At 40.9% G+C, this 18,609-nt stretch overlaps 1 protein-coding gene across 1 annotated transcript; it reads left to right on the forward strand.

Moving 5' to 3' along the window:
• Positions 1–9,094: 9,094 nt before the first annotated feature.
• LOC122319941 lies at positions 9,095–16,102 on the forward strand. Its single transcript, XM_043207859.1, has 2 exons — positions 9,095–9,687; positions 15,039–16,102. Exon 2 carries the CDS (start codon positions 15,070–15,072, stop codon positions 15,847–15,849), a length of 780 nt encoding a protein of 259 aa, XP_043063794.1. The 5' UTR covers positions 9,095–9,687; positions 15,039–15,069; the 3' UTR covers positions 15,850–16,102.
• The last annotated feature ends 2,507 nt before the right edge of the window (positions 16,103–18,609 follow it).

Raw genomic sequence — 18,609 nt, forward strand, 5'->3', positions numbered from 1 at the left:
GCCAGATCTGGCCCGAGGCTTTGTCAAAGGAGATCGAGTGGCTGCAGAGGCGAAGTGGGCTGATCTTGCTGGTGCGTTGAACGCAATTGGGCCTCCCATTAAAGACGTTGCAGGATGGAAGAAGATATGACTATTAATTACTATATAAAAGAAAGCTAATATATCAAAGAAAAATATTCCAGGTTTGGTGCGAATGGAAGTCCAACATCCGGAAGAAGATAGCCAAAAACAAGGCTGAGGCCAGGGCCACTGGCGGTGGTCCTTACTCGCAGCAGATTGTAACGGACGTGGAGGAGGAGGTGGCCAAGATCTGCGGCCTTTACGAAATGCTGGAGGGAGTGGCTGGGCCAACATATGGGGTTTCGCCCACCGTGAACCCTGATTTAGAAGGGGAGGAGGAAGAAACCCCAAAAGCCGAGGAGCCAAGCCGAAAGCGTCGACGCGCCCCTGAGCATGATCTCCAAAGCCTTTGCGCAGCACAGCTCGAAGTTCTGTCGCAGATGAGCAACTCCATGTCCGAGCACTTTAAGAGGATGGAGGCTCTTCAACGGGAGGACATGGAGTTGAAGAGAGAGCTCCTCTCAAAATTTAGTGAGATAATTAAAAAACTAGGAGAATAAACAGATTAAGTAAATGTTAAGTTGTTTTATTTATATAAGCTTGCAGGTTTTTTTTTAAATTTTTTAGCGTTGTTTACTTTTGCCCAAAAAAACAAATTAGCCGTTTGAACAGTGAGAAACGATGAAAAAGTGAACCATTCCGATAACGAAACGATGACAAAAAGTTTGTGAAAACCGGAGCACTTAAAACGAAAACGTACGTTTTCGCCCAAAAACGAAAACGAGAAAAAAAGTGAAAACCGGAGCCTGCCTGATAGACAAATAATTTGCAATAAAAGAAAATTGCGACTATAATTAAAGATCTAAGCTATCCTATCTCTCAAGTTGGACCAGACTGCTCACGGTGTGTCAATTTAATTTAAAATCGGTTAAGAAGTTTAGGAGTCCATCGCGGACAAACATCGTGACAGGAGATTTATATATATAAGAATATATTCATAGGACTCACGGTTCCTTGCAAACACGTTAGCTGAAGTAACCGATAATAAAAATTAAGGACTCCTGTAGGCGCACATGAGATCCATTGCAACGCGCCAACCCTTGGAAGTAACAGAAAACCAGGAGATCAAATGGTATTTGGGTCTTCCATTTACTTTACGAAATAGCGACTCAATAGCATTTTGGACTTCACAATCGGAAACATTGCCAGGGCTATCAAAGCTGGCATTGGGCTACCTTATTACACCTTCTAGCTCCGTACCATCAGGGAGGTTGGCCTCCGCTATAAAATGCGTGGTGTGTGAGACCCGAATCCGCATAACAGACCTTTACGTCACACAACGTGTTTTTTTGAAATCGTTAAAAAAAAAAGAATTTTGGTGATAATATTAGGTCTACAACTTTGCTTCCGCCGTTTTCCAATAGATGTCTCTAGGGCCAAGCACTGGTCGATATAAATCGATTAAATAGTTTTATATCGATCTTACATTTCTGTCCAACAAAACCCAACTAAATATTTGTGGATATCTGTTTGCATCCCAAACTTATTCTCGACTGAAAATGCCACTTTTTGAGCCGAATTCTCGACATTTGCGGGAAATTTGGCTTTTCTTTTTAATTTCAAGTGCCGCTGAAGCTCATCGAATGCTTTCGGATACGTACGGTGAGGCTGTTCTGAGTCAAAGAACATGTCGCGAATGGTTTCAAAGTTTTAAGAATGGTGATTATGAAATCAAAGACCGGCATGGTGGTGGAAGGGAGAAGATTTTCGAAGATGCTGAATTGGAAGCATTACTCGACCAAGGTGCGTTTCAAACCCAAGAGGAGTTGACCAAATTGTTGCAAGTGACAAAGCAAGCCGTGTCAAAACGCTTTTTTGCATGTGAACAGCTGCTCCAAAGGCAAAATCGGAAGGGATTTCTACATCGCATCGTAACTGGCGACGAAAAATGGGTCCATTACGATAATCCTAAGCGAAGAAAGTCATGGGGAAAGCCTGGACATGCCTCCACGTCGACGGCAAAACCGAACATTCACGTCGCCAAGGTCATGCTCTGCATTTGGCGGGACCAGCTGGGGGCAGTGTTGCCAACTTGGCTATTTTCTGGCCAGATTTGGCTATTTTGCATGACCTAAAACTGGAAACCACTCAATTTGGCAAGAGCCTGTTATGTTGGCTATTTCACAAAAAAAATTTGCTGTTCTTTAGCTATTTTAAATAACACTGTGCGACAAAATTTAACAAAATCTTTGTTTAAGTTACTTCTTTGATTGTTTTCGGTTAAGGTGCATAAGTTATGCACAAAAATATTTATGCCACCTTCTAAGTGATAGGATTTCTTTTTTTATGATAAATTTAATGAAATTATTATTATGAAAATATTTAACACAAAATATTATTTTTTTTTTTACTTCCAATAAACTATTATTTTTTTTAAAAGTTAATTTTTTTTCTGATTTTTTTGGCTTTTTCAGAGGTATCCTCGCGTAACAAGTTCCATACGTAGTCGCCCAGAGTATAGAGCTGGGAGAAAAAAATTTTAAAGCATTGTTATAAAAGCCTAACGGTATATTTGCTTAATACATTTTAATTAATAGATATTGAACTTGCATAAAACGCTTATAACGGTGAAAAAATATTTTCCCAATATGTGATTATAAGGCTGTGAAATATGCAAAAACACGCGTTTTTGGGACATTTGAGTGTGCGTAGAAGCTGATTGGCTATTGATATTAACAAATCCAAAAACTTATATTCTTATTTTGACTAGTAGAAGTGAAAAATAAGAAAAAATCAACTTAAACATTTTTTTGTCGCACAGTGTAATTTGTAATATTTGATTATATTTATTTATTTAAAGTCGACTAAAAAACCGTCAGAAATCGTATATTGGCAATAGAGACATTGTTTGTGGCTATCAATACATACACACATACCGCCCAGCGTGATCGAATTGTGTATTTGAAATACTAAAATATTAATTACCCCGTTGCACAGTGGTCGGTCTTGTATTTTTGGTTAACCTGTCTTTATCTAACACAAATAGATTCGACATGCAACATATAGTTGCCCATGAGAAAAGCACGGATTCATTCGGTGTGCGTAGTAGTTCATTGAACTCACTTTTTTATTTCCATAATAACCTAAAAAATAAAAAATAAAATGCAATACGAAATTAACATATATACACACAGTAAAAAAATAAATAGGTATTTGACAAATTTACCTGTATTAGGATCATACTGTTTGATGTTAAGGTGATATTCATCCTGTCCTTGCCAAAATATCAATGGATATTGTAGTGCATCATATGATGCAAAATCGTACTGATAGTGTTGTCTCGCCGTGTAATTTTTATAGATCTTTTGTCAACTGGATCACCGTGATAACAGCAACCTCATCATCAACAGTTGGAGCGTTGAATCTCCCAGCATGTAATGATACTTTATCGGCTTTTATGACGATTTGATAGTTGTAATTTTGCAATCGTGGCGAAACTCTTTTGATTAATTGAAGTAGTTGATTCTGATCTTCTAAGAAATTTTCCAGTAACATCACAATTGCTGTTTCCTCTGCTTGTTCAATGAAATTATACTGGCACCGAGTTGTTACTTGCTCTTCACAATTGCCCATAAAATAAATTTGAAGAAATTTCGGATTATCATCAGGAATTGGCATCAATGATCCAATTTTGTGGTACACCTGGCCTTGTATTTTGAATGTAGTTACAAAATTACGTCCATCGGATGCAAGATCACAAATTTTAGTTGCCCCAAATGAGGTCATTTGGAAGCAAGAATTAATTTTGCGTATTTTGCGCAAAAATAATTTTGAATCATCTAAATTTCCAGCAAGAAGGTATAATAAAGGTTCTGGCAGAGCGGGTAGAGGTGGCAGCAGAACTTTTCCTGCTGCGCAGCACATACCGGCAGTTTCATTTCGAAATTTCAGCGCCTGACAATATTGACATACTTTATCCATTCCACCGATAGCAATTTTTGAATGCGCAGAGTAGTTAATATCTGGTGCATATTCAAAAGCAAAACGAACGAATGATTGAATGATGTACGTACTAATGAGCGGCTGATCCGTTGCCTTTGTCGTTCCTGTGCTCGTACTGTATCTATGTTTCGTTCTCGTGCCGCTCTTGTTCTCGTAATATTCTGTTGCAGACGTTCGCTACGCTGTTCTTGAGATTCTTGTGCACGACCTTCCGCTGTCCTAAGTCTTTGAGCTGTATTTTTTGTAATGACTTGTTCTGGCAACTGATGAGCTCTTCCAACACGTTTGCGTCGTGCCTCGCTGCTGCTTACGTTGTTGAGATTAGATTTTTTCGGCGGCATTTTACTGAGAATAATAATTTTACTCGTTTAAATATTTGAAAAAAAAAACTAAAAAACATGCTATTATAGCACATTGAAATTGAAGTAATAAATGCAAAATAATTTTGAATAGAGGTTTATTGGAAATGCAATTGGCACGGTATCGCATACCGAACTATCGATAGTAAAGTCTAATGTACCTTCTCTAACGATCGTACTCTGTTCCTCCTTCTTCCTTCCACTTCTATCGCCAACGGATGTGTAAAGCTTAATCTCTGTATCAATTATCTCTGTAATAAAACTATTCTACTCAAGCTAAATTACAACTGGTTATGGGCCGCAGCACCCTTCCACTGCGCCAGAAAATAGTTAGCAGAAGATATTGAAGAACGAGTGAGATTAAATGGCAAATTTCAATTTGTGGTGAAATTGCCAATGCGCAAATACGCACACATACACATGTGCAAAAATTTGAGACTTCTGGAAATGAGACTGAAGGCGTCAAATTGGTGATAGAGAGAAGAACAGTGTTCGTTGCTTGTGTAGCTTCGTGAACTAATTGCTTGTGTAGCAAAAAACTAAAAGGAAGAGTATTCGTTGCTTGTGTAGCTTCGTGAACTAATTGCTTGTGTAGCAAAAAACTAAAAGGAAGAGTATTCGTTGCTTGTGTAGCTTCGTGAACTAGTTGCTTGTGTAGCAAAAACTAAGAGGAAGAGTATTCGTTGCTTGTGTAGCAAAACTAAAAGGAAGAGTATTCGTTGCTTGTGTAGCAAAACTAAAAGGAAGGGTATTCGTTGCTTGTGTAGCTTCGTGAACCAGTTGCTTGTGTAGCTCCGTGAACCAGTTGCTTGTGTAGCTCCGTGAACCAGTTGCTTGTGTAGCTTCGTGAACCAGTTGCTTGTGTAGCAAAACGGAACGGAAATTATAAAGAAAAATGAGTATTGCAAGTATACGCATAGAGCCTTTGGGCAAGGATAATTTCGACACGTGGAAAATACAAATGCAGGCCCTGTTAGTCAAGAACGACTCGTGGAAATATGTGAACGGGACTCATTTAAAACCCGAAACAAATTTCACGCAGTGGATAAACGAAGATGCAAAGGCTAAGTCCGATCTCATTTTGGCCATGTCAACATCGGAACTAAGGCATACAAGAAACTGTGAAACTTCAAACGACGTATGGAAGAAGCTGCACAGCACTTACCAGTCAACGGGACCAGCCCGTAAAGCCGCACTGTTGAAATCACTGATCCTACTAAAAATGAATGCAGGCGGAGATATGAGAAGCCACATAGATATGTTTTCCGATTTAGTAGACAAAATAAACGAGGTTGATCTCATGAATATTGACGATCTGTTAACAATTTTGCTACTGTACAGTATACCTGAGGAATATGAACAGTTTCGAATCGCGATTGAAACGCAGGAAAACTTAATCTCAACGGAGGCACTGAAAATAAAGTTATTAGACGAATACGAGGCGAGAAACAGAAATCAAAGCGAGTCGACGCCCGGAGCATTATTGGCACACAAGAAGTATAATAACAGCAATCCGCAAGAATCAGGCACTAATAGAAAGTTTAAGTTTAGATGTTACAACTGCGGAAAAGTCGGTCACCGTGCAGCTGAGTGCAGGTCGAAGCCAATAAAGAACCAGAATGATAGCATGTACGTAAACGCAGCTCATCATACAAGCAGTGATTGCAGTAGCTGGTGTCTAGACTCTGGAGCAACGTCACACATGTGCTCACAAGAAAATATGTTCGTGAATCTTGAGCATGCAGAAGGCCCGAAACTCAAACTGGCAAATGATGAGGCCACAGACATAAAAGGATATGGATCCGTGCAGTTCTCGCCAAACAAAAAGTTCACCGCCAGCCTGAAGAACACGCTCTATGTGCCGGACTTGAGGACCAATCTCTTATCGGTCTCAAAAATATGTGATCACGGCTACAATATTGTTTTCAAGAAGGAGAAAGCTGAAATAATTAGAGCTACAGGAGGAGAAATAGTGTTCACCGTTCCTCGCAAATTGGACTTATACCAGTTAGAAGAAAAACTCGAATGCAGCCAGATCACTGAAGGTAAGCAAAACAGTATCAAAGAATGGCATGAACGTTTAGGCCACCTCAATGAGCCGGACCTAAAAGAACTAATAAGAAAAGGTAAAGTACAAGGAGCCAAAGTAGACCTCAAGGAGACTCTTCCAATTTGCGAAGTATGTTTCAAGGGGAAGCAGTCCCAAAAGCCGTTCCCAGCATCAAATTCAAGAGCAGGAGACGTACTAGAATTAGTCCACAGCGACGTATGCGGTCCCATGCGTACAAATAGCCATGGCGGCAGCCGCTACTTTTTGACATTCATCGATGATTTCTCAAAGTGGTGCGAGCTCTACACGATCAAAAGGAAGTCTGAAGTGTTCCAGAAATTTAAGGAATTCAAAAACTATGTTGAACGGCGAACTGGAAAGAAGATCAAAACAATCAGGTCAGATAACGGTACAGAATACACTAATAATGAGTTCAAAAGTTATCTTGCAGCCCAGGGAATAAAGCACGAGTATTCCGTAGAATATACTCCTCAACGAAATGGTACAGCCGAACGTAAGAACCGGACCCTGGTGGAAATGGCTCGCTGCCTGGTGTTGCAGGCCGCACTTCCTCCGAGCGACTGGGCTGAAGCAGTAAACACAGCAAACTACATAAGAAACAGATGTCCTTCAAGAAGCCTATGTGGAGAAACGCCTTTTAAGCTGTGGAACAATCGCGTCCCAATTGTAAGACATATGCAAAAATTTGGTCAAATTGCATATACACTGGACAAACGATCGAAAAGCAAGTTCAGCCCAAAATCCAAGAAATGTGTATTCGTTGGATACTGCACCGATGCCAAAGCTTATAGGCTGTACGATGTGGAAAATCAAATGTTAATCAAAAGCCGAGACGTCGTTTTCACAAATCTATTTGGGCACGAGTATAAGTTCGAAGAGTTCATTGAACCTCAGATTGATGTCAACATTGAGCCGGCAGCAGAAAATCAACCAGAATGTGACCAAGATGACAACGAAAGCATCCAACCAGAAGATCCCGAGTCAGAGGACAATGAGCCAGACGATAGACAGCCAGTAAAACGTGGTCGTGGAAGGCCAAGGAAGCAGTTAACAGGTAAACCAGGAAGACCCAGATTAATTTACAATCAAATACTTGCAGACCAGATCAACACACCTAATCAGCAGTTTGAGTCCGACCAAGAAGATGTTTTCTACGAAGCTACTTTACTTGCAACGAACCCGAAGGAACTAACAGCAAGCGCAGCACTCAAAGGTACAAATGCCATCGAATGGAAGGAGGCATTAATAAACGAGTACAGGTCATTGCCTGGGAAGTTGTTGATCACCAGAAAGAACAAAGGGTTATCAAAACGAAATGGGTACACAACGACAACCAAGGAGCTGCCCAACTTACACGCAACCCCGTGTTCCACAAACGCACCAAGCATGTTGACATCCGCCACCATTTCATCCGAGAGCTGGTTGAAGAAGGAACTATTTCAGTAAACTACATTCCAACGACCGAGATGCCAGCAGACATATTGACAAAAGGACTCAGCGCTTCAAAACACAATACCTGCAACACAGCCTTGGGTATGCGTCTAGTCGATCAACACCATACCAATTGAGGGGAAGTATTGGAAATGCAATTGGCACGGTATCGCATACCGAACTATCGATAGTAAAGTCTAATGTACCTTCTCTAACGATCGTACTCTGTTCCTCCTTCTTCCTTCCACCTCTATCGCCAACGGATGTGTAAAGCTTAATCTCTGTATCAATTATCTCTGTAATAAAACTATTCTACTCAAGCTAAATTACAACAAGTTTAAATAAGAACAATAAAAGAAAAATATTTGTAAAGTTATTGAAAAAGTGTGGGGAGCTTTGTACCATTTTTTCATTAATATATTAATTATTTATTATAATTATGTGATAATACTTACATGTATATATTTTATAATTATAGAATTTTGAATAATGAAGCACAAATAACTAAAAAGAAGGAATAATTTTACTGTATTATCGTCACTATAATTTGAATTTGATTTACACTTCGGTCTACGTAACACGTGGTTGGCTGTTAGCATAGCCAAAAGTTAAAAAAGTAGAAATAATTGAATTTCACGCTATTTCGTTTACTACAAAATAAAAAAGTTAGCTCAATGAACTACCACGCACACCGAAAATATTGAAAGCGACATCTATTAGAATCTTTTGGAGTTAACAGATAATTGTGACTGTCAATTAATTATACAGGCAGGCTCCGGTTTTCACTTTTACAAGATTCTCTCGTTTTCGTTTTCAAAAACGAGAATTGGTGCTCCCGTTTTCACTTTCACAAGACTTTTTCGTTTTCAAAAACGGGCAAGTTTTTTTTTGTCGAAAAAAAGTAAAGAAAAGTAAATGCCTTTTTCTACATCAAATCGGTTCTTAATTGCAAAAGGAAAAAAATAGTTGACTCCTTGGTCTATTGATGTTCATTTCACATCATTAGTAGGTCAATCTAATTCGTATTTATTTTTTAAATAATTATTTTCTGACCCCATCTTGATTTCATACATAAAATATTTGCCGTCGGCAACAACAACTTTCGTTTTGCTAAGGGGTCGATAAATCTATTGCCAAAAGTTATCGTCAGTGCTGCCGTACTTGTTGTTGGAGCAGTAGATTTAGTTTTATTGTTAGTTTTAAGGATAGTTGAAAGAAAGAATGAATTGAATATATGCAGCCAGAATGTAAACAAATCACCTTAAACCAATGTACAAAAGCTTATCAGTTGCACTCAAGCTTGAGCATAGCCGATCTAGCTGATAAGCTTTTCTGTTCGTGGCTATGCGAAATGATATGCTGCTCTCGGGAGAATATAAACCGATCGAACCTCGAAGCAGCTGGCAGCAGCAATAAACGTATTGGAACCAAATTCGTTCTCGTCTTGTTTTTCGCCTTCTTAAAAATTCCCCAGCAGCTAGTCGCCAGTCTCTTTTGTTTAATTATTTAAACGTAATTTTTTCCGGGAAAACTCTCCCGGATTCACATTGGCGCCCGAGCAGGGACAACGGCTAGTTTTGCATTAATTTTCGCGTCGGAAAAATTAAACAAAAAAACAGTGCACTCTCGTCGTCTCGGCACTTGTTTAGTTTTTTGTAAATTGTTGGCGGAAATTCTAGCTGGTGGAATTCGGTTTAATTGTTGGCGATCGCAGTTTGGACTTGAAAGGAAAGTGCTTGGAAAATTATGCCTAACAACAACCAGGTATTCAGTGCCAAAAATTAAAATTTGTGAGCATGGTATTAATTCTTGGCACCTACTTATATTGGAAATATTATTAAACCCCCAAATATACCCAAACTTCCAAATGATTAATAAAAAAGTGAACTGCCTTTGACAAAACTTATGGTGTTTTAAATTCTACGAAAATTTGAAAATTCTATGTGCGTTATATACATACGGTGCAACCGCAAAAGTGCAGCTATATCTACATACATATGTACAAACATACCAGCGTTTCGCCGCCAATTTTCGATTCCCTTTTGTGCAGTTGCAGAGCAGTTATTTGTCTGCTATATATAAGTGTCAGTGGCTTCTATGCTGTACATATGTATGTAAAACAACGCATCAGTTAATTTTTAGCGCCAGTTTCAGCGGCAGTGGCTTTCAAACTGTATACAGCCAACAGTTCCTACAAAACTCGGCAGTGAATTTAAGCCCTGCCTACAGTTTATGTTTATATGTATGTACATATTTGCCTGGATATTAATTCGGTGTATACTCAGAGATTCGGCCTGGAGAAAAATCTTTAATACATTTGTTGGTTTTTTTTGTCGGTGTTTGTGGGCATCTTTAACCCGTACGGGATCCACTTAAATAGTTTGGACAATTTATTTGTCAAATAAAATTCAACATTTGTGCATTTTTTTCGGCTTTGGTTAAACGGCAAACACACATACAAACATATTTTGTGCATTTTGGTGGTGCTTCTGCGCACATTTAACCCTTATTCAACCCAATAAAATTTTTTGGAGGAATTAAATTTTTTAATTTTTAAAATTTAAAATTTAGATATTGGTGGAAATTTATTAAGGAAGCATTTCGAGCATTTGGAAATAAATTTATTTAACCCTTGTGTCCGACTGTTTTTACTTGGAATATTTTATTCATTTAAATTAACCTAAAATGTCTGAAAAAGAAAAGGAAGCATCGTCAAAGCCTAGTGCTAAATTAATAGTGGCTATGCAAAAACACGGCAGGGTGATGAGTGATATTCAACGTATGAGAACGTCATTCGAGGAAAAAACCATTTCATTCGATAGGTTTCAAATGGAATACCGAATGCAACTTCTCGAAACATATTGCGAGAAATTGATGGATATCCAAGGAGATATCGATGTGCTAAATCCAGTGAATGATTTAAGAGCGTCTGTTGAGGAGATGTGCATAATTACGAAAGCGTTATATCGGTCCGCAATGAGAGAATTCGAGCCTCAGAGACTTAGTCAAAGTGATATAGGTGGTTATCGTCATTCGTCTCAGTTACCAAAAATGAATCTACCGAAATTTAGTGGAAAACATTCCGACTACAAAAATTTTATAAGTCTTTTTGAGAGTTTAGTTCACAACGACCCATCTCTAACAAACATAGAGAAATTTAACCATCTGCTAACATGTTTAACAGATGATGCATTAGGTACTGTGAAAGCTTTTCAAATTTCGGATCTAAATTATGAGAAGGCATTGGCTAGTCTAAAAAACGTGTACGACAATAAATGTTTGATCTTTTTTGACACGATTTCTCAGCTGTTTGACCTCCCGCAAGTATCAAAACCCTCTGCATCAGGCTTGAGGTCTCTTATAGATGAAATATCGGCCCTCTATGCATCGTTACAGTCTCTGGGTAGTGAAAAAGAAATAAACAACGCAATTTTTATTCACATAGCAATGTCCAAAGTAGATCACACAACAAAATCCAGATTTGAGGAACAGCTAGATTATAATACGTTGCCGACGTGGTCTGATTGTGCGACTCTGTTGAATCGGCGATACCAACATTTGGCTGCTGAAGAGTCAACCAAAAGTAAAGGGAAGCCTAACCAAGGTTCCAATAGAGGATATTCCAAATCGTCCTTCTCATGCACACAAACAGATCGCAGACCTGAATCAAAATGTCGATATTGCTCAGCGACAAACCATAGTTTAGGCAGTTGTCAACCTTTCATGGCTTTGTCAGTGATCCAACGGTTCGATTTTACAAAACACAATCGGTTGTGTATTAATTGTCTGAATCCAGGTCATCCAGTCAAGAAGTGCAAAGCAGTAAAGTGTCGCGTTTGCTCCAAACCTCATAACACACTTCTTCACAGATACGGAGTAGAGCAGCAACCAACTTCTTCGGGATCACTTCCTCAAGTGCAAGCCCAAGCATCTTCAGTAGCATTTGATCATCCCAATCAAGCCCATTCTTGTCATGTTGCAAGTAGTGACCAAGTTATTCTTGCTACGGCTGTCGTTAAGGTACGGGATAGATTTGGACAGTTTCAATTAGCACGAGCTCTGTTAGACTCAGGGTCTCAAATAAACTTTATGGCCGAGGACTTAGCACAGCGTTTGCGGTTACGCAGGAAAGAATCCTATTTGAATGTCACCACTGTAGGGAAGAACGACTCGGTAGTACGGCACAAAGTCCACACGTCGATTCATTCTCGCGTCAATGCTCATAGTTTCGCTACTGATTTTTGGGTATTAAGCTCCATTTCATCATATCAACCAGATAATGAAGTCAATTGTGCACAGTGGAAAATTCCAGCAAATATTGAATTAGCGGACCCTCGTTTTCACAAGCCCGCAAAAGTAGACTTACTAATTGGGGCAGAATCCTTTTTCGAACTTCTCAGCGTAGGCCAAATAAAATTGGGTTCAGAATATCCTTCAATCCAGAAAACTCTCTTAGGATGGATTGTTTCGGGAAAGTACACTCAACGCGTATCGAATAATGCCCAAGTATGCAGCGTCACTGGTAGTGAAAATATAAGTTCTCTCGACTCTCTTGTAGAACGTTTTTGGGAATTGGAACACGTCCCGGAGAGATCGAAGGCTGTGTATACAGCTGAACAAGCAGCTTGCGAGCAGCACTTTGAGAAAACAGTACACAGGCTTTCGTCAGGTCGTTTCGAGGTAAAGTTGCCATTTAAGACAAATCCAAGTGTTTTAGGCTTATCCTTCGAAACGGCAAGGCGCAGATTTCTTGCGTTGGAGCGCAAGCTTGCAAATAATTGCGAGTTACATGACATGTATCAAGAGTTTATGAAAGAGTATCTTAACCTTGGGCATATGTCGCTGCTTCCAACACCTCCTCCAGGACAACACTATTACATTCCACATCAATGTGTCCTGAGACCTGATAGTAGCACCACAAAGTTGCGAGTTGTTTTTGACGCTTCAAGTAAAACGTCAACCTCGATCTCATTAAATGAGACTTTAATGGTGGGTGCAACGATTCAGAGGGAGCTTTACGCTATTTTGGCAAGATTTCGATTACACAAGTATGCCTTGACTGCTGACATCTCGAAGATGTATAGGCAAGTTAACATTGCCAATGAAGACAGAAGTTTCCAACTTATCGTGTGGAGGGAAAAGTCGACGCAAGCTCTACAAACTTATCGCCTCAACACTGTCACTTATGGAACAGCCTCTGCTCCGTTTTTGGCCATTCGTTGCCTCTTTGAATTGGCAAAAATTTACTCTGAGTCACATCCTGTCGCATCAGAGGTAATTTCAAGCGACTTCTATGTAGACGATATGCTCACAGGAGCAAACAGTTTAGAAGAGTTGGAAGTCATTCGCAAAGAAGTGATCAAGGTGTTAGAGTTAGGTGGCTTCCAGCTGGCCAAATGGGCAACAAATCACCCAAGTTTGATGACTAACCAGGGATCGGAAAAATCGCTTATGTTCAACACTTCCGAGTCTGTGAAAACGCTTGGGATGAGATGGAACCCTCAGAGTGATGCCTTTCATTATAGTTTGGAGGATTCGTTTCAGTCCCTACCACCAACTAAACGCAACATTTTATCCGTCACAGCCCGTTTGTTTGATCCCTTGGGATTGTTGTGCCCGCTGATCACGAGAGCTAAAATCTTGCTTCAGGAACTGTGGCGACAAAAACTGGATTGGGACGAATCGGTTCCTATGAATTTACATACCAGTTGGAATGAATTCAAACAAAATTTATTAGAAATTGACCGGATATCCATTCCTCGATACATTTGTTTGTCTTCCTATGACAGTGTTCAAATCCACGGATTTGCTGATGCATCAAGCCACGCCTATGGCTGTTGCATTTATATTCGTACCGTGGCTGGGACAAAAAGTTTGTCGAGACTGCTGACCGCCAAGTCGAGAGTGTCTCCCCTCAAAACCAAATCGATTCCAAGGCTCGAGCTGTGTGCAGCGCATCTGCTTGCCAAATTATGGGCTCAAGTATTTCCCTTGCTTAACAAATTAGAGTTTGAAAGCATCAACTTCTGGTCGGATTCCCAAGTGACTTTATACTGGCTAAAGAGGGATCCGTCCACTCTAGGTACATTTGTCGCGAATAGAGTTTCTGAAGTTCAAGAGCTCTCAGAGAATGTTGTCTGGCGTCATGTGCCCACGGAAGATAATCCAGCCGATTTAGTATCACGAGGGACAGATATAGAGGGTTTAAAATGTACGCTATGGGAAAATGGACCAGAATTTTTACTCCGACATCCTAACGAGTGGCCTCGTTCTCATCAAACTGAAGTTTCACCGGAGTTACAGTTGTCCGAGAACAAGAAAAGCGTGACAGTATGTTCCGTCACAACAAATCAACCGAATGTCTTCATTGAGCTTGTTGGAAGATGTTCGTCATTCAATAAACTCCTGCGGATTATGGCATATGTGAATCGATTTGTTCAAGGGAAGAAAAATAATCGCGATATTGTTATTTCGGCCAACGAACTGAAGTTATCGTTTCTAAGAATGGTCCAAATATATCAAAGAGCTGATTTTGGTTTAGAATATGTCAAGTTAGAGAAATCTGAAACTTTAAGCCCACATCTCCAACGTCTAAATCCGTTCTTACACACAAGCGAACTAGAAGGCGTAACACTTCAATTAATCCGAGTTGGGGGAAGGTTGTTAAATGCACCAATACCGTATGATGCCAAATTTCCACTGTTACTGTCCTCAAAATCAGAATTTGTTTCGCTGTTTCTTCGAGACCTGCATCGTACTCATTACCATGCTGGTGTCAAAGTGATGGTATCACTTTCGAGGCAGCAGATATGGCTTATCAATGCGCGAGAAGCGTGCACAAAAGTTGTCCGTAGCTGTGTCCACTGTTTCAAATACAAACCAGTGCTAATGGGTCAGATAATGGGCAATTTGCCAGCCGATAGGGTCAAGATAGCACGCCCCTTTTTGGTTTGCGGGGTAGACTTTTGCGGACCATTTTATGTGTCACTAAAGATCCGCGGTAAACCTCCTATCAAGACTTATGTTGCCGTTTTCGTGTGTTTTTCGTCAAAGGCTGTTCACCTTGAGCTCGTTGTAGATTTATCAACTGACAGCTTCTTATCCGTTTTTAAAAGGTTCGTCGGGAGGAGAGGGCTGCCTCAGAAGATGTACAGCGACAACGCCACGAACTTCGTGGGAGCGAGCAACGTGCTCAAGGATCTGAGCGCAGCGTTCCACCGCAGTCAGGAACAGTTGAGAGGATACGCGGCTCAGAGAGGCGTCGAGTGGTGTTTCATACCGCCGAGGTCACCACACTTCGGAGGACTGTGGGAGGCAGCAGTCAAGGCCGCCAAACACCGGCTGCTGCGAGGAGTCGGCAACGCCAAGCTGACAGCGGACGAGCTCAGCACCCATCTGGTCGAGGTAGAGGCGCTGCTCAATTCTCGACCAATCGCGTCGCCAGGCAACGATCCCAACGATGGAGAGGCCCTGACTCCAGGACATCTGCTTATCGGACAGCCTCTGATCACGCTGCCGCAAGAGTCCGGCACAGACGGAATCTCCAGCAAGGCCAGTTGCGGATATTTGAGGCGGTGGCGAATGCTGTCCGATCTCAAGCAGCAGTTTTGGGCCAGCTGGTCCAGGGACTACATCGCCAGCCTGCAGCATCGCAACAAGTGGTGCGTCGAGGGCCGCGATCTGGAGGTCGGGTGCCTGGTGCTCGTGCACGAGGACAACATGCCCCCGCAAAGATGGCTCACAGGCCGGGTGGTGGCAACAACAGGCGGTGAGGACGGAAGAGTGCGTGTGGCGGAGGTACGGACGTCAGGAGGCGTCATCAAGCGCGCCATCCACAAGCTGGCATTGCTGCCAGTAAGCAACGCTCCTAACGAGGAGGTTAAAGCGCCGGAGGCCTTCAACGGGGCCGGAATGTTGGAGCAGTAGATTTAGTTTTATTGTTAGTTTTAAGGATAGTTGAAAGAAAGAATGAATTGAATATATGCAGCCAGAATGTAAACAAATCACCTTAAACCAATGTACAAAAGCTTATCAGTTGCACTCAAGCTTGAGCATAGCCGATCTAGCTGATAAGCTTTTCTGTTCGTGGCTATGCGAAATGATATGCTGCTCTCGGGAGAATATAAACCGATCGAACCTCGAAGCAGCTGGCAGCAGCAATAAACGTATTGGAACCAAATTCGTTCTCGTCTTGTTTTTCGCCTTCTTAAAAATTCCCCAGCAGCTAGTCGCCAGTCTCTTTTGTTTAATTATTTAAACGTAATTTTTTCCGGGAAAACTCTCCCGGATTCACACTTGTAGTGGAACAAAACAACCACTTAAAAATAGGTACTTATAAAATGAAAACGAAGCTAAAATATTTGTAAAGAAAAGTTAAATAAGCTTTTTATAAATAAATATGATTAATTTCGTTTCATAAATGGTAAAAGTGCAGTAAAACAGTTGTTGAGAATAGTGGAATGAAAGCTGCAAAAAAGGTGGCAGCCCGTTCTGGGAGCAACTTATATGAAATTTTGGAAATGTAAGTAAGACAACTTAAGTTGTGTATCTAAAACTAAATGCAAAGCTATTGTTTTTAGGGGGAAGCATAAACCGACGCTCCAGGACGAAATTATTTTGGATTTTATGAAAGACAAGCCAGATCTGGCCCGAGGCTTTGTCAAAGGAGATCGAGTGGCTGCAGAGGCGAAGTGGGCAGATCTTGCTGGTGCGTTGAACGCAATTGGGCCTCCCATTAAAGACGTTGCAGGATGGAAGAAGATATGACTATTAATTACTATATAAAAGAAAGCTAATGTATCAAAGAAAATATTCCAGGTTTGGTGCGACTGGAAGTCCAACATCCGGAAGAAGATAGCCAAAAACAAGGCTGAGGCCAGGGCCACTGGCGGTGGTCCTTACTCGCAGCAGATTGTAACGAACGTGGAGGAGGAGGTGGCCAAGATCTGCGGCCTTTACGAAATGCTGGAGGGAGTGGCTGGGCCAACATATGGGGTTTCGCCCACCGTGAACCCTGATTTAGAAGGGGAGGAGGAAGAAACCCCAAAAGCCGAGGAGCCAAGCCGAAAGCGTCGACGCGCCCCTGAGCATGATCTCCAAAGCCTTTGCGCAGCACAGCTCGAAGTTCTGTCGCAGATGAGCAACTCCATGTCCGAGCACTTTAAGAGGATGGAGGCTCTTCAACGGGAGGACATGGAGTTGAAGAGAGAGCTCCTCTCAAAATTTAGTGAGATAATTAAAAAACTAGGAGAATAAACAGATTAAGTAAATGTTAAGTTGTTTTATTTATATAAGCTTGCAGGTTTTTTTAAAATTTTTTCGCGTTGTTTACTTTTGCCCAAAAAAACAAATTAGCCGTTTGAACAGTGAGTAACAATGAAAAAGTGAACCATTCCGATAACGAAACGATGACAAAAAGTTTGTGAAAACCGGAGCACTTAAAACGAAAACGTACGTTTTCGCCCAAAAACGAAAACGAGAAAAAAAGTGAAAACCGGAGCCTGCCTGATAGACAAATAATTTGCAATAAAAGAAAATTGCGACTATAATTAAAGATCTAAGCTATCCTATCTCTCAAGTTGGACCAGACTGCTCACGGTGTGTCAATTTAATTTAAAATCGGTTAAGAAGTTTAGGAGTCCATCGCGGACAAACATCGTGACAGGAGATTTATATATATAAGAATATATTCATAGGACTCACGGTTCCTTGCAAACACGTTAGCTGAAGTAACCGATAATAAAAATTAAGGACTCCTGTAGGCGCACATGAGATCCATTGCAACGCGCCAACCCTTGGAAGTAACGGAAAACCAGGAGATCAAATGGTATTTGGGTCTTCCATTTACTTTATGAAATAGCGACCCAATAACATTTTGCACTTCACAATCGGAAACATTGCCAGGGCTATCAAAGCTGGCATTGGGCTACCTTATTACACCTTCTAGCTCCGTACCATCAGGGAGGTTGGCCTCCGCTATAAAATGCGTGGTGTGTGAGACCCGAATCCGCATAACAGACCTTTACGTCACACAACGTGTTTTTTTGAAATCGTTAAAAAAAAAAGAATTTTGGTGATAATATTAGGTCTACAACTTTGCTTCCGCCGTTTTCCAATAGATGTCTCTAGGGCCAAGCACTGGTCTGTCCAACAAAACCCAACTAAATATTTGTGGATATCTGTTTGCATCCCAAACTTATTCTCAACTAAAAATGTCACTTTTTGAGCCGGATTCTCGACATTTGCGGGAAATTTTGCTTTTCTTTTTAATTTCAAGTGCCGCTGAAGCTCATCGAATGCTTTCGGATACGTACGGTGAGGCTGTTCTGAGTCAAAGAACATGTCGCGAATGGTTTCAAAGTTTTAAGAATGGTGATTATGAAGTCAAAGACCGGCATGGTGGTGGAAGGGAGAAGATTTTCGAAGATGCTGAATTGGAAGCATTACTCGACCAAGGTGCGTTTCAAACCCAAGAGGAGTTGACCAAATTGTTGCAAGTGACAAAGCAAGCCGTGTCAAAACGCTTTTTTGCATGTGAACAGCTGCTCCAAAGGCAAAATCGGCAGGGATTTCTACATCGCATCGTAACTGGCGACGAAAAATGGGTCCATTACGATAATCCTAAGCGAAGAAAGTCATGGGGAAAGCCTGGACATGCCTCCACGTCGACGGCAAAACCGAACATTC

Source organism: Drosophila ficusphila, unplaced genomic scaffold (assembly GCF_018152265.1).
Source record: "Drosophila ficusphila isolate 14025-0441.05 unplaced genomic scaffold, ASM1815226v1 contig_299, whole genome shotgun sequence".
NCBI lineage: Eukaryota > Metazoa > Arthropoda > Insecta > Diptera > Drosophilidae > Drosophila > Drosophila ficusphila.

What these genes read in the sequence shown, in the direction of transcription:
- LOC122319941 (XM_043207859.1), top strand. Translation starts at nt 15,070, where the DNA reads ATGTACAGCGACAACGCCACGAACTTCGTGGGAGCGAGCAACGTGCTC.